General features: G+C 40.4%; 1 protein-coding gene across 3 annotated transcripts in view; it reads left to right on the top strand.

Annotated features, from left to right (window-relative positions):
* LOC121506320 (sorting nexin-9-like) overlaps positions 1–21,065 on the top strand; it is a 45,988-nt gene that overhangs the window by 18,587 nt on the left and 6,336 nt on the right. For all 3 annotated transcript variants that reach the window (XM_041782081.1, XM_041782080.1, XM_041782082.1), the window contains 13 exons: positions 2,040–2,114; positions 8,860–8,959; positions 9,050–9,188; positions 10,000–10,084; positions 10,168–10,293; positions 11,294–11,411; positions 11,483–11,613; positions 11,688–11,791; positions 15,691–15,794; positions 15,882–15,959; positions 16,047–16,123; positions 17,237–17,326; positions 17,779–17,893. In XM_041782081.1, coding sequence (XP_041638015.1) covers positions 2,040–2,114; positions 8,860–8,959; positions 9,050–9,188; positions 10,000–10,084; positions 10,168–10,293; positions 11,294–11,411; positions 11,483–11,613; positions 11,688–11,791; positions 15,691–15,794; positions 15,882–15,959; positions 16,047–16,123; positions 17,237–17,326; positions 17,779–17,893 — 1,342 coding nt within the window. The remainder of the gene's footprint in view (positions 1–2,039; positions 2,115–8,859; positions 8,960–9,049; positions 9,189–9,999; positions 10,085–10,167; positions 10,294–11,293; positions 11,412–11,482; positions 11,614–11,687; positions 11,792–15,690; positions 15,795–15,881; positions 15,960–16,046; positions 16,124–17,236; positions 17,327–17,778; positions 17,894–21,065) is intronic.

Genomic DNA, 21,065 nt, shown 5'->3' on the forward strand with positions numbered 1-21,065 from the left:
GCAAACTACACACAAACTGCAGCAAAACTACACACAAGCTACACACAAACTACAGAAAAGCTACAGACAAACTACACACAAGCTACAGACAAACTACAAACAAACTACAGACAAGCTAGAGACAAACTACACACAAGCTACAGACAGACTACACACAAACTAAAGACAAGCTACAGACAAACTACACACAACCTACAGACAAACTACACACGAACTACAGACAAGCTACAGTCAAACTACACACGAACTACACACAAGCTATAGACAAACTACACACAAGCTACAGACAAGCTACAGACAAACTACACACGAACTACAGACAAGCTACAGACAAACTACAGACAAGCTATAGAAAAATTACACACAACCTACAGACAAACTACACACAAACTACAGACATACTACAGGCAAACTACACACAAACTACGCCTGAACTACAGACAAGCTACAGACAAACTACAGACAAACTACACACAACTAAAGACAAACTACGGACAAACTACACACAAACTACAGGCAAACTACACACAAACTACAGCAAAACTACACACAAGCTACACACAAACTACAGAACAGCTACAGACAAACTACACACAAGCTACAGACAAACTACAGACAAACTACACACAAGCTACAGACAAACTACAGCCAACTACAGGCAAGCTACAGACAAACTACAGACAAACTACACACAAGCTACAGACAAACTACAGACAAACTACACACAAACTACAGGCAAACTACACACAAACTACAGGCAAACTACACACAAACTACAGCAAAACTACACACAAGCTACACACAAACTACAGAAAAGCCACAGACAAACTACAGCCAACTACAGGCAAGCTACAGACAAACTACACGCCAACTATAGGCAAGCTACAGACAAACTACAGGCAAACTACTGACCAACTACACACAAGCTGCACACAAACTACAGGCAAACTACAGGCAAGCTAAAGACAAACTACACACAAGCTACAGGCAACTACAAACAAGCTACAGGCAAACTACACACAAGCTACAGACAAGCTACAGACAAACTACACACAAACAACAGACAAACTACACACAAACTACACAGAAACTACAGGCAAAGTACACACAAGCTACAGACAAACTACACACAAGCTACAGACAAACTACACACAAACTACAGACAAACTACAGGCAAACTACACAAAAACTACAGACAAGCTACCAACTACAGAGAAAGTACAGGCAAACTACTGACAAACTACACACAAACTACAGATGAAGTATTGACAAACTACACACAAACTACACACGAACTGCAGACAAGCTACAGACAAACTACAGACAAAATACATCAACTACAGACAAACTTCACACAAACTACACAAAAACTGCACACAAACTACATGCATTACATCAACTACAGACAAACTACATCAATCATATCAACGTCAGACAAACTGCAAACAGACTACAAACAAACTGTACTAATTACAGACAAACGTCAGACAAACTTCATTCAACTACATCAACTACAGACAAACTATAGAGAAACTTTGGACAAAACATCAACTAGATCAACTACAGACAAACTACAAACAAACTATGGACAAACTACATCAATTTAAAACCAAATACAGACTAACAAAAAAACAGTGACAATTACTATCATCAAACTATATCAGCTAAAACAAACTACATCAGCTAAAACAAACTACAACAGCTAAAACAAACTACAACAGCTAAAACAAACTACAACAGCTAAAACAAACTACAACAGCTAAAACAAAGGACATCAGCTAAAACAAACTACAACAGCTAAAACTACAACAGCTAAAACAAACTACAACAGCTAAAACAAAGGACATCAGCTAAAACAAACTACAACAGCTAAAACTACAACAGCTCAAACAAACTACAACAGCTAAAACTACAACAGTTAAAACTACAACAGCTAAAACAAACTACAACAGCTCAAACTACAACAGCTAAAACTACATTAAGAATGTATCAACTAAACTACATACACACTGGCTGGCTAATCCTAACTCTGTGTGCAGACGGTTGGTGGAGGATGGATTGAAGCTCAGGACACTGCTGGTAGACGAGGCCTGGTACCTGAGGGATACCTACAGGTGAGTTAGCATCAGTGACATACAGGTGATACCTACAGGTGAGATTACATCAGTGACATACAGGTGATACCTACAGGTGAGATTACATCAGTGACATACAGGTGATACCTACAGGTGAGATTACATCAGTGACATACAGGTGATACCTACAGGTGAGTTAGCATCAGTGACATACAGGTGATACCTACAGGTGAGTTAGCATCAGTGACATACAGGTGAGTTAGCATCAGTGACCTACAGGTGAGTTAGAATCAGTGACCTACAGGTGAGTTAGCATCAGTGACCTACAGGTGAGTTAGAATCAGTGACCTACAGGTGATACCTACAGGTGAGTCAACATCAGTGACCTACAGGTGATACCTACAGGTGAGTTAGCATCAGTGACATACAGGTGATACTTACAGGTGAGTTAGCATCAGTGACATACAGGTGATGCCTACAGGTGAGTTAGCATCAGTGACATACAGGTGATACCTACAGGTGAGTTAGCATCAGTGACATACAGGTGATACCTACAGGTGAGTTAGCATCAGTGACCTACAGGTGAGTTAGCATCAGTGACCTACAGGTGAGTTAGAATCAGTGACCTACAGGTGATACCTACAGGTGAGTTAACATCAGTGATGTTGTCAACATCGCTGGTTTTGGTGTTGACGTTGCTTGTTTTTAAGGTTGCTGTTGCTGGTTTGGTTTTGTTGACATTGCTGGTTTGGTTTTGTTGACATTGGTGGTTTGGTTTTGTTGACATTGCTGGTTGGATTTTTTCAACATTGCTGGTTTGGTTTTGTTGACATTGCTGGTTTGGTTTTGTTGACATTGCTGGTTTGGTTTTGTTGACATTACTGGTTGGATTTTTTTGACATTGCTGGTTTGGTTTTGTTGACATTGCTAGTTGGATTTTTTCAACATTGCTGGTTTGGTTTTGTTGACATTGCTGGTTGGATTTTTTTGACGTTGCTGGTTTGTTTTTTTTCTTGACATTGCTGTTTTGGGTTTGTCGACATTGCTTGTTTGGTTTGGTTGAAGTTGCTGGTTGGATTTTTTTGACGTTGCTGGTTTGGTTTTGTTGACATTGCTGGTTTGATTCTGCTGACATTGCTGGATGGTTTTGTTGACATTGCTTGTTTTTAAGGTTGCTGTTGCTGGTTTGGTTTTGTTGACATTGCTGGTTTGGTTTTGTTGACATTGGTGGTTTGGTTTTGTTGACATTGCTGGTTGGATTTTTTTGACGTTGCTGGTTTGGTTTTGTTGACATTGCTGGTTTGGTTTTGTTGACATTGCTGGTTTTGTTTTGTTGACATTGCTGGTTGGATTTTTTCGACATTGCTGGTTTGGTTTTGTTGACATTGCTGGTTTGGTTTTGTTGACATTGCTGGTTTGGTTTTGTTGACATTACTGGTTGGATTTTTTGACATTGCTGGTTTGGTTTTGTTGACATTGCTAGTTGGATTTTTTCAACATTGCTGGTTTGGTTTTGTTGACATTGCTGGTTGGATTTTTTTGACGTTGCTGGTTTGTTTTTTTCTTGACATTGCTGTTTTGGGTTTGTTGACATTGCTTGTTTGGTTTGGTTGAAGTTGCTGGTTGGATTTTTTTGACGTTGCTGGTTTGGTTTTGTTGACTTTGCTGGTTTGATTCTGCTGACGTTGCTGGATGGTTTTGTTGATGTTGCTGGTTGGATTTTTTGACGTTGCTGGTTTGGTTTTGTTGATATTGCTGGTTGGATTTTGTTGACATTGCTGGTTGGATTTTTTTGACATTGCTGGTTTGGTTTTTTTGATGTGGTTTGGTTTTGTTGAAGTTGCTGGTTGGATTTCTTTTGACTTTGCTGGTTTTGTTTTGTTGATGTTGCTGGTTGGATTTTGTTGATGTTGCTGGTTGGATTTTCTTTTTGACATTGCTGGTTTTGTTTTGTTGATGTTGCTGGTTGGATTTTGTTGATGTTGCTGGTTGGTTTTGTTGATGTTGCTGGTTGGATTTTTTTTGACATTGCTGGTTTTGTTTTGTTGCTGTTGCTGGTTGAATTTTGTTGATGTTGCTGGTTGGATTTTTTTGACATTGCTGGTTTTGTTTTGTTGCTGTTGCTGGTTGAATTTTGTTGATGTTGCTGGTTGGATTTTTTTGACATTGCTGGTTTTGTTTTGTTGATGTTGCTGGTTGGATTTTTTTGACATTGCTGGTTTTGTTTTGTTGCTGGTTGAATTTTGTTGATGTTGCTGGTTGGATTTTTTTCTTACATTGCTGGTTTTGTTTTATTGGTGTTGCTGGTTGGATTTTGTTGATGTTGCTGGTTGGATTTTTTTTGACATTGCTGGTTTGGTTTTGTTGATGTTGCTGGTTTGGTTTTTTTTTGACATTGCTGGTTTGGTTTTGTTGATGTTGCTGGTTGGATTTTGTTGATGTTGGTGGTTGGATTTTTTTTCCTGACATTGCTGGGTTTTTTTGTTGATGTTGCTGGTTGGATTTTTTTGACATTGCTTGTTTGGTTTTGTTGACTTTGCTGGTTTAATTCTGTTGACGTTGCTGGATGGTTTTGTTGACATTGCTGGTTGGATTTTTTTGACGTTGCTGGTTGGATTTTTTTGACGTTGCTGGTTTGTTTTTTTTGACATTGCTAGTTGGATTGTTTTGATGTTGCTGGTTGGATTTTGTGAATGTTGCTGGGTGGATTTTGTTGATGTTGCTGGTTGGATTTTTTGACATTGCTGCTTTTGTTTTGTTGATGTTGCTGGTTTTGTTTTGTTGATGTTGGTGGTTTGGTTTTGTTGATGTTGCTGGTTGGATTTTTTTGACATTGATGGTTTGGTTTTGTTGATATTGCTGGGTGGATATTGTTGACATTGCTGGTTGGGTTTTGTTGATGTTGCTGGTTGGTTTTGTTGATGTTGCTGGTTGAATATTTTTTTGACATTGCTGGTTTTGTTTTGTTGATGTTGCTGGTTTGGTTTTGTTGACGTTGCTGGTTGGATTTTCTTTTTGACATTGCTGGTTTTGTTTTGTTGATGTTGCTGGTTGGATTTTGTTGATGTTGCTGGTTGGTTTTGTTGATGTTGCTTGTTGGATTTTTTTTGACATTGCTGGTTTTGTTTTGTTGATGTTGCTGGTTTGTTTTGTTGATGTTGGTGGTTGGATTTTTTTTGACATTGCTGTTTCTTTTTTTTTTTGTTGATGTTGCTGGTTTGGTTTTGTTGACGTTGCTGGTTGGATTTTTTTTTTTTTGACATTGCTGGTTTTGTTTTGTTGATGTTGCTGGTTGGATTTTGTTGATGTTGCTGGTTGGTTTTGTTGATGTTGCTGGTTGGATTTTTTTTGACATTGCTGGTTTTGTTTTGTTGATGTTGGTGGTTGGATTTTTTTTTTGACATTGCTGTTTTTTTTTGTTTATGTTGCTGGTTTGGTTTTGTTGACGTTGCTGGTTGGATTTTTTTTGACATTGCTGGTTTTGTTTTGTTGATGTTGCTGGTTGGATTTTGTTGATGTTGCTGGTTGGTTTTGTTGATGTTGCTGGTTGGATTTTTTTTGACATTGCTGTTTCTTTTTTTTGTTGATGTTGCTGGTTTGGTTTTGTTGACGTTGCTGGTTGGATTTTTTGACATTGCTGGTTTTGTTTTGTTGCTGTTGCTGGTTGAATTTTGTTGATGTTGGTGGTTGGATTTTTTTTACATTGCTGGTTTTGTTTTGTTGATGTTGCTGGTTGGATTTTTTTTACATTGCTGGTTTTGTTTTGTTGATGTTGCTGGTTGGATTTTGTTGATGTTGCTGGTTGGATTTTTTGACATTGCTGGTTTGGTTTTGTTGATGTTGCTGGTTTGGTTTTTTTTTTGACATTGCTGGTTTGGTTTTGTTGATGTTGCTGGTTGGATTTTGTTGATGTTGGTGGTTGGATTTTTTTTCTGACATTGCTGGGTTTTTTTGTTGATGTTGCTGGTTGGATTTTTTTGACATTGCTTGTTTGGTTTTGTTGACTTTGCTGGTTTAATTCTGTTGATGTTGCTGGTTGGATTTTTTTTGACATTGCTGGTTTTGTTTTGTTGATGTTGCTGGTTGGATTTTGTTGATGTTGCTGGTTGGATTTTTTGACATTGCTGGTTTGGTTTTGTTGATGTTGCTGGTTTGGTTTTTTTTGACATTGCTGGTTTGGTTTTGTTGATGTTGCTGGTTGGATTTTGTTGATGTTGGTGGTTGGATTTTTTTTTCTGACATTGCTGGTTTGGTTTTGTTGATGTTGCTGGTTGGATTTTTTTGACATTGCTAGTTTGGTTTTGTTGACTTTGCTGGTTTAATTCTGTTGACGTTGCTGGATGGTTTTGTTGATGTTGCTGGTTGGATTTTTTTGACATTGCTGCTTTTGTTTTGTTGATGTTGCTGGTTTTGTTTTGTTGATGTTGGTGGTTTGGTTTTGTTGATGTTGCTGGTGTGGATTTTTTTGACATTGATGGTTTGGTTTTATTGATATTGCTGGGTGGATATTGTTGACATTGCTGGTTGGGTTTTGTTGATGTTGCTGGTTGGTTTTGTTGATGTTGCTGGTTGAATTTTTTTTTGACATTGCTGGTTTTGTTTTGTTGATGTTGCTGGTTTGGTTTTGTTGACGTTGCTGGTTGGATTTTCTTTTTGACATTGCTGGTTTTGTTTTGTTGATGTTGCTGGTTGGATTTTGTTGATGTTGCTGGTTGGATTTTGTTGATGTTGCTGGTTGGTTTTGTTGATGTTGCTTGTTGGATTTTTTTTGACATTGCTGGTTTTGTTTTGTTGATGTTGCTGGTTTGTTTTGTTGATGTTGGTGGTTGGATTTTTTTTGACATTGCTGTTTCTTTTTTTTTGTTGATGTTGCTGGTTTGGTTTTGTTGATGTTGCTGGTTGGATTTTTTTTTTTGACATTGCTGGTTTTGTTTTGTTGATGTTGCTGGTTGGATTTTGTTGATGTTGCTGGTTGGTTTTGTTGATGTTGCTGGTTGGATTTTTTTTGACATTGCTGGTTTTGTTTTTGTTTATGTTGCTGGTTGGATTTTTTTTGACATTGCTGGTTTTGTTTTGTTGATGTTGCTGGTTGGATTTTGTTGATGTTGCTGGTTGGTTTTGTTGATGTTGCTGGTTGGATTTTTTTTGACATTGCTGTTTCTTTTTTTTTGTTGATGTTGCTGGTTTGGTTTTGTTGACGTTGCTGGTTGGATTCTTTTTGACATTGCTGTTTTTTTTTGGTTGATGTTGCTGGTTTGGTTTTGTTGACGTTGCTGGTTGGATTTTTTGACATTGCTGGTTTTGTTTTGTTGCTGTTGCTGGTTGAATTTTGTTGATGTTGCTGGTTGGATTTTTTTTTACATTGCTGGATTTGTTTTGTTGATGTTGCTGGTTGGATTTTGTTGATGTTGCTGGTTGGATTTTTTGACATTGCTGGTTTGGTTTTGTTGATGTTGCTGGTTTGGTTTTTTTTTGACATTGCTGGTTTGGTTTTGTTGATGTTGCTGGTTGGATTTTGTTGATGTTGGTGGTTGGATTTTTTTTTCTGACATTGCTGGGTTTTTTTGTTGATGTTGCTGGTTGGATTTTTTTGACATTGCTTGTTTGGTTTTGTTGACTTTGCTGGTTTAATTCTGTTGACGTTGCTGGATTGCTGCTTTTGTTTTGTTGATGTTGCTGGTTTTGTTTTGTTGATGTTGGTGGTTTGGTTTTGTTGATGTTGCTGGTTGGATTTTTTTGACATTGATGGTTTGGTTTTGTTGATATTGCTGGGTGGATTTTGTTGACATTGCTGGTTGGGTTTTGTTGATGTTGCTGGTTGGTTTTGTTGATGTTGCTGGTTGAATTTTTTTTGACATTGCTGGTTTTGTTTTGTTGATGTTGCTGGTTTGGTTTTGTTGACGTTGCTGGTTGGATTTTTTTTTTGACATTGCTGGTTTTGTTTTGTTGATGTTGCTGGTTGGATTTTCTTTTTGACATTGCTGGTTTTGTTTAGTTGATGTTGCTGATTGGATTTTGTTGATGTTGCTGGTTGGTTTTGTTGATGTTGCTTGTTGGATTTTTTTTGACATTGCTGGTTTTGTTTTGTTGATGTTGCTGGTTTGTTTTGTTGATGTTGGTGGTTGGATTTTTTTTTTGACATTGCTGTTTCTTTTTTGTTGTTGATGTTGCTGGTTTGGTTTTGTTGACGTTGCTGGTTGGATTTTTTTTTTGACATTGCTGGTTTTGTTTTGTTGATGTTGCTGGTTGGATTTTGTTGATGTTGCTGGTTGGTTTTGTTGATGTTGCTGGTTGGATTTTTTTGACATTGCTGGTTTTGTTTTGTTGATGTTGCTGGTTGGATTTTGTTGTTGTTGCTGGTTTGGTTTTGTTGATGTTGGTGGTTGGATTTTTTTTTTTGACATTGCTGGTTTTGTTTTGTTGATGTTGCTGGTTGGATTTTGTTGATGTTGCTGGTTGGTTTTGTTGATGTTGCTGGTTGGATTTTTCTTGACATTGCTGGTTTTGTTTTGTTGATGTTGGTGGTTGGATTTTTTTTTGACATTGCTGTTTCTTTTTTTTTTTTTTGTTGATGTTGCTGGTTTGGTTTTGTTGACGTTGCTGGTTGGATTTTTTTTGACATTGCTGTTTTTTTTGGTTGATGTTGCTGGTTTGGTTTTGTTGACGTTGCTGGTTGGATTTTTTTTGACATTGCTGTTTTTTTTGGTTGATGTTGCTGGTTTGGTTTTGTTGACGATGCTGGTTGGATTTTTTGACTTTGCTGGTGTTGTTGCTGATGTTGCAGGTTATCGGTGGTGGAACAGGAGGTGAGCAGTCCTGGCCAGGGGGTGGGGCTTCAGTCAGTAACACAGCAGAAGGATGGGATGGGCGTGGCTATAACCCAGGTAACACGGATAAGCTGATGTTGTTTCTGATCATTTTTAAATAAAGTTTACTTCAGTGATAACACCAGAATATCTGATCCCTATCTACAGCAGAGGGCGACATCTATGATGATGAGTGGGATGATGACTGGGATGACCAATCAGAGGGTGGTTACCGTGGTGATGATCAGGTGGAGGATGAGAGTGGGGCTTCAGGTCGTGGTTCTACAGTAAAGATCTCCCTCAACAAGTAAATACCAGCCCTCAGTAGATCCACATCAGAGCAAACAAGTCCTTGGCAAGGCTTAGTAGCACAAATCCAGTCTTAGTAGATCACATTAGATCCTTTCATGTCTGAGAAGATCTTGTTGATCCTATCAAAGTTTGATAGATCACTGTGAAACCAACAAGATCTCAGAAAAGCTCAGTAGACCCTACAAGGCTCGGTAGATGTCAATCCCAATAGTCCTTAGTAGGTCAGCCAAGTTACACATAAATCTCAGTTGATCCCAACAAATCGGGCAGTCTCACTCTAGACCTATGAGTGCGTATAGATCCCAGTAGATCCTGTTAACTGTTGGTAGGTCTCAGTAGATCCTGTTCATTACTGGTAGATCTCTTTAGATCAATTCAAATGTTGGTAGCCCTCAGAAGATCCAACCAAGGCTGGAAGGTCACAGTAGATCCTTTTAAAGGCTGGTAGATCACATTAGATCCATTTAGATGTTGATCAGTCTCAGGAGATCCTGTTCAGTGCCTGTAGATCTCAACATAGATCACAGTAGATCCTTCCCAAGGCTGGTAGATTACATTAGATCCATTTAGATGTTGGTAGACCAAAGAAGATCCCCCCAAAGGCTGGAAGATCTCAGCAGATCCTGTAAAAATGTTAACAGATCTCATTAGATCCTGTTAAAAGTTGGTAGGTTTCTGTAGATTATGTTCGATGTTGGGAGATCTCAGTAGATCATTTTAAATCTTTGTGGGTCTCAGTAGATCCTGTTAAAATCTGGTAGGTTTCGGTACATCCCCCTGATCAGAGTGAGCGTCTTTGCTTGCAGGTTTCCGTTCTCCAAAGGTCCAAGTCCAGAAGTCTTCCTGTTAGCTAAACCTCCAGCTAATGAGAGGGACAGACTTCCTGTTTATGTGAGTAATCATTTCAGTTGATCACAGCATTTTATATCAATGGTTTCTGTGCTCTGATTGGTTCCTGTTTATTGGCCAATTAGGTTGGAGAAGTGGGTCCAGTATGGCTGTACCCATCAGATCCCTTGGACTGTTTGGTTGCAGATCCCAAGAAAGAATCCAAACTGTACGGACTGAAGAGCTTCATCGACTACCAGATCACCCCCAACGTAAGAATCTAGACCACTATAAAGACCAGACTACCAGACCAGCCCAACATAGACATGTAGACCACTATAAATATACAGATAGGACTGACATGATCCAGACTACCAGACCAGCCCAACAAAGACATGTAGACCACTATAAATATACAGATAGGACTGACATGATCCAGACTACCAGACCAGTCCAACATAGACATGTAGACCACTATAAATATACAGATAGGACTGACATGATCCAGACCAGTCCAACATAGACATGTAGACCACTATAAATATACAGATAGGACTGACATGATCCAGACTACCAGACCAGTCCAACATAGACATGTAGACCACTATAAATATACAGATAGGACTGACATGATCCAGACTACCAGACGAGTCCAACATAGACATGTAGACCACTATAAATATACAGATAGGACTGACATGATCCAGACTACCAGACGAGTCCAACATAGACATGTAGACCACTATAAATATACAGATAGGACTGACATGATCCAGACTACCAGACCAGCCCAACATAGACATGTAGACCACTATAAATATACAGATAGGACTGACATGATCCAGACTACCAGACCAGTCCAACATAGACATGTAGACCACTATAAATATACAGATAGGACTGACATGATCCAGACTACCAGACCAGCCCAACATAGACATATAGACCACTATAAATATACAGATAGGACTGACATGATCCAGACCAGTCCAACATAGACATGTAGACCACTATAAATATACAGATAGGACTGACATGATCCAGACCAGTCCAACATAGACATGTAGACCACTATAAATATACAGATAGGACTGACATGATCCAGACCAGTCCAGCATAGACATGTAGACCACTATAAATATCCAGTCTCCTTGATTCCCTCAATCATTTAGATAATATAGACTTTTTTAATATTCTTATTTTAATCATATTGATTCCACTGATTTTTGATTACATTGATCATTGATTATTCTGACCTTTACCCTCCTGCAGACCACTAGCAGACCTGTCAATCATCGCTATAAGCACTTTGATTGGCTGTACGAACGTCTTCTGGAGAAGTTTGGCTCCGCCCTGCCCCTCCCCCCTCTTCCTGACAAACAGGTCACGGGTAAGATGTCACCATGACGACCATACATCTACACCAGGTCAATGCGTTTAAGAACAGACCCTTTCTTTCAGGTCGTTTCCATGACGACTTCATCAGGATGAGGATGGAGCAGCTGCAGTCATGGATGACCCGCATGTGTCGCCACCCGGTGGTCTCCCAGAGCGACGTCTTCCAGCTCTTCCTCACCTACAGGGATGAGAAAGTAGGTTAACCCCACCCCCCCACTTGAGAACACTGCTGTCTCCTGATTGGCTGAACCAATGTTTGATGATACAGGAGTGGAAGGCGGGAAAACGGAAGGCAGAGAAAGACGAGATGGTGGGACCCCTGATCTTCAGTCTGGTGGAGCCTGAGGCCCCTGAGCTCGATGCAGCTGAGGTGTAAGTCAATCTAGATCAATGGACCGATCCCCTGACCAATCAAATCAGTCTATCCGTCAGTCAACTAGCCAATCAGGCTGTTAAGGCTGGCTAAGACTACATGATTTTTCTGGTCATAGACATTGGCTCCTTGTCAGACTATGGGACCAAGATCTTGACCCATCAAGTCGGACTAAGATCTTGACCAATCATGTTGGACTAAGATCTTGACCCATCATGTCAGACTAAGATCTTGACCAATCATGTTAGACTAAGATCTTGACCCGCCACTGTCAGACTAAGATCTTGACCCGTCATGTCAGACTAAGATCTTGACTTGTAATGTCAGACTATGGGACTAAGATCTTGACCCACCACTGTCATGTCAGACTAAGATCTTGACTTGTAATGTCAGACTATGGCACTAAGATCTTAACTTGTAATGTCAGACTATGGGACTAAGATCTTGACTTGTAATGTCAGACTATGGGACCAAGATCTTGACCCTTACTGTCATGTCAGACTATGGGACTAAGATCTTGACTTGTAATGTCAGACTATGGCACTAAGATCTTAACTTGTAATGTCAGACTATGGGACTAAGATCTTGACTTGTAATGTCAGACTATGGCACTAAGATCTTAACTTGTAATGCCAGACTATGGGACTAAGATCTTGACTTGTAATGTCAGACTATGGGACTAAGATCTTGACTTGTAATGTCAGACTATGGGACTAAGATCTTGACTTGTAATGTCAGACTATGGGACCAAGATCTTGACCCGCCACTGTCATGTCAGACTAAGATCTTGACTTGTAATGTCAGACTATGGCACTAAGATCTTAACTTGTAATGTCAGACTATGGGACTAAGATCTTGACTTGTAATGTCAGACTATGGGACTAAGATCTTGACTTGTAATGTCAGACTATGGGACTAAGATCTTGACCGGCCACTGTCATGTCAGACTATGGGACCAAGATCTTGACCCTTACTGTCATGTCAGACTAAGATCTTGACTTGTAATGTCAGACTGTGGCACTAAGATCTTGACTTGTAATGTCAGACTATAGGACCAAGATCTTGACCCGCCACTGTCATGTCAGACTAATGGACCGAGATCTTGACCCACCACTGTCATGTCAGACTAAGATCTTGACTTGTAATGTCAGACTATGGCACTAAGATCTTGACTTGTAATGTCAGACTATAGGACCAAGATCTTGACCCGCCACTGTCATGTCAGACTATGGAACCAAGATCTTGACCCTTACTGTCATGTCAGACTAAGATCTTGACTTGTAATGTCAGACTATGGGACCAAGATCTCGACTTGTAATGTCAGACTATGGGACTAAGATCTTGACTTGTAATGTCAGACTATGGGACTAAGATCTTGACTTGTAAAGTCAGACTATGGGACTAAGATCTTGACTTGTAAAGTCAGACTATGGGACTAAGATCTTGACTTGTAATGTCAGACTATGGGACTAAGATCTTGACTTGTAATGTCAGACTATGGCACTAAGATCTTGACTTGTAATGTCAGACTATAGGACCAAGATCTTGACCCGCCACTGTCATGTCAGACTATGGAACCAAGATCTTGACCCTTACTGTCATGTCAGACTAAGATCTTGACTTGTAATGTCAGACTATGGGACCAAGATCTCGACTTCTAATGTCAGACTATGGGACTAAGATCTTGACTTGTAATGTCAGACTATGGGACTAAGATCTTGACTTGTAAAGTCAGACTATGGGACTAAGATCTTGACTTGTAAAGTCAGACTATGGGACTAAGATCTTGACTTGTAATGTCAGACTATGGGACTAAGATCTTGACTTGTAATGTCAGACTATGGGACCAAGATCTTTACCCGCCACTGTCATGTCAGACTATAGGACCAAGATATTGACCCTTACTGTCATGTCAGACTAAGATCTTGACTTGTAATGTCAGACTATGGGACCAAGATCTTGACCCGCCACTGTCATGTCAGACTATGCGACCAAGATCTTGACCCTTACTGTCATGTTAGACTAAGATCTTGACCTATCATGTCAGACTAAGATCTTGACCAATCATGTTAGACTATGATCTTGACCTATCATGTCAGACTAAAGTCTTGACCAATTATGTTAGACTAAGATCTTGACCCATCATGTCAGACTAAGATCTTGACCAATCATGTCAGACTAAGATCTTGACCCATCATGTCAGACTAAGATCTTGACCCATCATGTCAGACTAAGATCTTGACCCATCATGTTAGACTAAGGGACTAAGATCTTGACTTGTAATGTCAGACTATGGCACTAAGATCTTGACCCGCCACTGTAATGTCAGACTATGGGACTAAGATCTTGAATTGTAATGTCAGACTATGGGACTAAGATCTTGACCCTTACTGTCATGTCAGACTAAGATCTTGACTTGTAATGTCAGACTATGGGACTAAGATCTTGACTTGTAATGTCAGACTATGGGACCAAGATCTTGACCCTTACTGTCATGTCAGACTAAGATCTTGACTTGTAATGTCAGACTATGGCACTAAGATCTTGACTTGTAATGTCAGACTATGGGACTAAGATCTTGACTTGTAATGTCAGACTATGGGACTAAGATCTTGACTTGTAATGTCAGACTATGGGACTAAGATCTTGCCCCGCCACTGTCATGTCAGACTATGGGACCAAGATCTTGACCCTTACTGTCATGTCAGACTAAGATCTTGACTTGTAATGTCAGACTGTGGCACTAAGATCTTGACTTGTAATGTCAGACTATAGGACCAAGATCTTGACCCGCCACTGTCATGTCAGACTAATGGACCGAGATCTTGACCCACCACTGTCATGTCAGACTAAGATCTTGACTTGTAATGTCAGACTATGGCACTAAGATCTTGACTTGTAATGTCAGACTATAGGACCAAGATCTTGACCCGCCACTGTCATGTCAGACTATGGAACCAAGATCTTGACCCTTACTGTCATTTCAGACTAAGATCTTGACTTGTAATGTCAGACTATGGGACTAAGATCTTGACTTGTAATGTCAGACTATGGGACTAAGATCTTGACTTGTAATGTCAGACTATGGGACTAAGATCTTGACTTGTAAAGTCAGACTATGGGACTAAGATCTTGACTTGTAAAGTCAGACTATGGGACTAAGATCTTGACTTGTAATGTCAGACTATGGGACTAAGATCTTGACTTGTAATGTCAGACTATGGGACCAAGATCTTGACCCGCCACTGTCATGTCAGACTATGCGACCAAGATCTTGACCCTTACTGTCATGTTAGACTAAGATCTTGACCTATCATGTCAGACTAAGATCTTGACCAATCATGTCAGACTAAGATCTTGACCAATCATGTTAGACTATGATCTTGACCTATCATGTCAGACTAAGGTCTTGACCAATTATGTTAGACTAAGATCTTGACCCATCATGTCAGACTAAGATCTTGACCAATCATGTCAGACTAAGATCTTGACCCATCATGTCAGACTAAGATCTTGACCCATCATGTCAGACTAAGATCTTGACCCATCATGTTAGACTAAGGGACTAAGATCTTGACTTGTAATGTCAGACTATGGCACTAAGATCTTGACCCGCCACTGTAATGTCAGACTATGGGACTAAGATCTTGAATTGTAATGTCAGACTATGGGACTAAGATCTTGACCCTTACTGTCATGTCAGACTATGGGACCAAGATCTTGACCCTTACTGTCATGTCAGACTAAGATCTTGACTTGTAATGTCAGACTATGGGACTAAGATCTTGACTTGTAATGTCAGACTATGGGACTAAGATCTTGACCCACCACTGTGTGGTAAGGACACTCTGAGGTATTACCTTGTCATCTAAACGTTATCCTGTCTCCATGGTTACAGTGAACAGAAGTGTGAGCACTACAGCCGCTTCACCAGAGCCATGGAGGGCGGAGTCAGAGAGCTGCTGAATGTTGGACACACCCACTGGAAACGCTGCACAGGACGTATGTGTGTCACAGTAACCACGCCCCCTTAAACCTCATGACCTCACCTCCTCTGTCTCACCTGTCCACCTGTGTCTCTGTTTTCAGCCCTGCCCAAAGAGTACGAGCGGATTGGCCGGGCCCTCAGAGACCTGTCCAGTGTTTTCACCAGCAGCAGGTATCCAGGTGAGACCAGCACCAGACTCTTATTATGGCCTGATGACATCATGTCCTGATGACATCATGGCCTGATGACATCATGGCTTGTTACAGGGGAGGAGACTCTGACTGATGCTCTGACGGCCGCTGGTCAGACGTACGAGGAGATCGCAGAAATCGTGGCTCAGCAGGTGAGCTGCTGACCAATCAGCTGTTTAATCACCTGCTTAGATTTTTAAATGTTTTATTTTTATATTTGTTGTATTTTTAAAAGTAGTTTAATGTTTTAATTTTATATGTTAATTTAAATAATTTTATTTGAAGTTCAATATTTTAATTCTAATATTTTTATTTATGTTATATTTAAAATTTGTTTTAAAGGGACAGTGTGTAGAATTTGGCATTTTAGCAACATCTAGCGTTCAGATTTCAGAATGAGCCGATCTGTTACCAAAACGTCACATCACTAGGCGACGAGAGCCTGTGAAGACCAAAAAGGATGGTGAGCCAGACATCATTTACAGCAGTGACGAGGTGAGGGTTCATTCATTCATTTTTGTAACCATTATTTTTATAGGTCATAGGTCAGTCTTCTTCTCCAGCTGCCTTCCAGGTAGCTTTCAGGACCGGCGGGCAGGTTCGTATTTAAAAATCGCGTTTCGCTCTTTCTGTCCCCAAAATGTTGCCGTAGACAACATGGCGGTTCAATATGGCAGCCTCCATGGGGGCGACCCGCGGTAATGTAAATTTATAAAACTTTTTTCTAATTTTGTAAAAAGAAAACGAAAGTTTAAAGGGGATGATTGTGCACTGATTTTAACATCCTTCACATAGATATATAAACATTATATCCCATGTACACCGTTTCTGTTTGGCGAAATGCAGCCAAATTCTACACACTGTACCTTTAATATTTAAATTTAATTGAAAAGAACTGAAGGAAGAAGTGCTACTTGGGCTTTGTAGATGTTGGATTCATTTCACTGATGAAAAACCGTTTTTGAGTTGTTTTGTATTTTTGTTAGAAAAGTCAGTGATGTTTCAGGAGGCTGGATGAGTTCAGTGTAATGTTTCTGGGTAGCTTTCTGGATTTAAGTTAAATCATTTAGACTAATTATGTTTATTTAACGGTTGTTTTCTTAAACTTTCTGCTGGAATAGCTGCCATTCTAATCCCTCTGACGGTTTCAGAAACATTCAAAGCTTCAAAAACTGAATCAAACTTGTTTTTAAAAGAGAATTTTATTTTTTATTTCTATACCAATGTTCTTTTTTAATGTGTCCTTTGACCTCTGACCTTTCCAGCCCCAGAAGGACCTTCACTTCCTGTTGGAGACTAACAGCGAGTACAGAGGCATGCTGGGAAATTTCCCAGAACTGATTGCTGTCCAGAAGGTACCGTAGAAGAGACTCCGTTTAATCAGGGTAGTCAATCAGTAATAAGTGATCAATCAGCTGATTGGCTCCCTCGTTAGTCTGCAGCAGAGTGACTCATTAAGCTCATTAAGCAGATTACTGTTATTGATGTGGGCGTGTCCTTACGTCTATCTGTGGGCGTGTCCTTACGTCTGTCTGTGGGCGTGTCCTTACGTCTGTCTGTGGGCATGTCCTTATGTCTGTCTGTGGGCGTGTCCTTACGTCTGTCTGTGGGCGTGTCCTTACATCTGTCTGTGGGCGTGTCCTTACGTCTGTCTGTGGGCGTGTCCTTACGTCTGTCTGTGGGCATGTCCTTACGTCTGTCTGTGGGCGTGTCCTTACGTCTGTCTGTGGGCGTGTCCTTACGTCTGTCTGTGGGCGTGTCCTTACGTCTGTCTGTGGGCGTGTCCTTACGTCTGTCTGTTCATCAGGCTGCAGTAGAGAAGGTGAGAGAGTCTGACCGACTGGTTTCTACCGGAAAGATCAGCGAGAGCGACAGGAAGGTCATGAACCACCGCCTGAGCGCCATGAGCTACGCACTACAGGGTAATACACACAGACACACACTGACACACACTGACACACACAGACACACCCCGACACACACTGACACACACTCACACACACAGACACACACTGAGACACACTGACACACACTGACACACACTGACACACACAGACACACACTGACACACACTGACACACACAGACACACACTGACACACACTCACACACACAGACACACACTGACACACACTGACACACACTGACACACACAGACACACACTGACACACACTGACACACACTGACACACACAGACACACCCCGACACACACTGACACACACTGACACACACACACACTGACACACACTCACCCACACTGACACACACTGACACACACTCACACACACAGACACACACTCACACACACTCACACACACACACACACACCCCCACACACTGACACACACTCACACAGACACACACACACACTGACACACCCCCACCCACACTGACACACACTGACACACACTCACACACACTCACACACACTCACACACACTGACACACACTGACACACACTCATTCACTAATGTGCCTTGTATCATACAACAAATAATTAAATTAACTAAAGCTGCAAGCAGCAATGACGGGCCCTCGCAACCCGTTGCACGTTGGGATGTGTCGCGACCACGGGTGTATGGCAACCATAGAGTGTCAGCAACAGAGCGTGCTGCCCCATGGGGTTTGTGGGTTTGCAACACTCACAGTTTCACAGATACAGAAGGTGATCCCCTCATTCATTTCCAGAGCTTGCTGTTACTTTGGCAGTAAAACCAAATGAGCGTGAGGTATTAGCCCTGAAAATTTTGAATGCAGCTCCAACAAATGAACAAATCTCTGGATTGTCAGCTCACAGCTCCTCTGTCTGCTCTGCTCGGCTCAGTTGCTCTCTCTCTCTTTCTCTTTTGCACGCTTGCAGCCTCACTCCCTCTCCCTCTAGTTCACGCTCACTCCACAGGAGAAAAATGACTGAGTGGCTGAAAGCATTAACTGTTCTCAGATTGTTGCAATCATCAGTGTGGAAGATAGAGGAGAAAATACAGAGATAAGGATGTGTACACGTTTGTTTCATTATTATCTTCAATGCTTTGATATCTCCTCTCAGATTTTTTTACCATGTATTTATGGATAAACAGACAGATACAAACAGTACTTTACTGCCAATCCAGCACCCTCAGTATTTTATATTTCATTCCTGCGACACAAGCCGAGACTCCTCAGATTCCAACAGTATCCTTGTTGTCACTCTATGATCAAAACTCAAGGAGTAAACAGCAGACAACCAGACCAAGCAACAATCGCATTTGATAATCAGAACAATACATTTCATCCTAAATTTAAAGTTTTTTTTTTTAATTAAAGGTTGTCCCAGTCAAATACATCCACCTGTAGCTGATACCCCAATGTCTTCCCATCACTTTGACCCTTCAGAGCCTCACAGCTACAAAAACGTGGTCTTTGCTGCCATCTGGTGTGTCACTGAAGGTTTTGACCTTTATATTAAACAATCCTGTAGCTGTAGAAAGAGGGTTTGGATTGACATGATGACACGGTTGAATCGCAGGAGTCAGAATTGTCTCTGCATACAGGGAACTATTGATCACAGTCTAAGAGATCTTGACTACAGACACTTTATAATAAACCTAATTCTTTTATATCCAGACTGTTGCTCTCTCTAAATCATTCATTTTTGAAGATATTTTTCCAGTTCTTTTAGTTCCCCCACCTTTTTATCATGACTTTAATGTTTTGCCAAAGTATACTTTGTAATGAGTTGTTTGCTTTTTGGACCCTGTCCTTAAATGTGTTGCAATACTGTGCATCGTGAAAAAATGGCAGCATTGCCTTAATTTTGTTTCCATTAAGAGAGGACCAAGATTTGAACTTTTCAACATGAAAAATGACAAAAATAGACTTGTTTTTGTTTTACAGTTTGGGTCCAAGAGGCTTCTTAAAGGTCCAGAGATGACAGATATGCTGAAGCATTTTCAAACGCCTAGGTAAAATGCACTGTGGGGGCTAATGTTTTGAAAAATTTTAGGGGGCACCAATGAGCGAATACACCATGCCCACCCAAAACACAAAAGGCAGTCATCTGACCTGCCCACTCTGAATAATGGTGCCAGTTTTCACGACTCCACAAGTTTTCTACGCCCAGGATAATTCTACTTCCTTTTCATGGCAAAGAAAAATTCATCATGGCCATGCCCCATTCAGGAATGAAAAAATTCCAATGAGTGTTTGAATAATGACATGTCTTCTAATAATATCCTTAACATGAAGTTGTCTGGATGAATTCCCAAAGAGGAATTCTGAAAATTGTGAAGCATGCAATATGCAGATTTTTGCCCCCCCCAAAAAATCAAAATTGGCGGACTTCCTGTTTGTTTTACGGCATAGGTACAGGAGGCTTTTTTGATCTTACAATGTTTTATAAGCTCAAGAGTTTTGAAAATATTTGGTTGAACCTGCTGCTGGGGCTGAATTTTTCAAATATCGTAGGGGGCGCCACTGAGCCAATAAGCCACGCCCATCAACAATCATCCTATCAATCATCTCATTTCATAGTTTGGTATTTTTCTGCCAATTTTCATGGCTTTACACGTTTTCTAAGCCCAGGATAATTCTACTTTCTGTTCATGGTGAAGAAAAATTCACCAAGGCCACGCCCCTTACATTAATGAACATTTCTAATGAAAATTTCAACTATGACATGTCTTCTTACAATATCCTTAACACAAAAGTGTTTGGATGAATTCCTCAAGAGGAATTTTGAAAATTGTGATGTCTGCCATATGCTGCTTTTTGACCACAAAAATCAAAATGGTGGACTTCCTTTTTGTCTTACAGCATGGGTCCAAGAGGCTTTTTTGTAGATCTTACAATGCTTTACAAGCTCAAGAATTTTCAAAATCCTAGGTTAAACCTGCTGCAGGGGCTGAATTTTCAAAAAATTGTAGGGGGCACCACTGAGCCAAAAAGCCACGCCCACCAACAATTATCCTATTAATCCTCTTGTTTTGCTACTGAGTATTTTTCTGCAAAGATTTATGCCTTTACTAGTTTAATAAGCACTAGTTAATTCTACTTCCTGTTACATGGCGAATGAAAAATTCTCATGAACGCACCATTTTAGGTAAGGACTCTTGACC

This window comes from Cheilinus undulatus, linkage group 24, assembly GCF_018320785.1.
Source record: "Cheilinus undulatus linkage group 24, ASM1832078v1, whole genome shotgun sequence".
Classification (NCBI taxonomy): domain Eukaryota; kingdom Metazoa; phylum Chordata; class Actinopteri; order Labriformes; family Labridae; genus Cheilinus; species Cheilinus undulatus.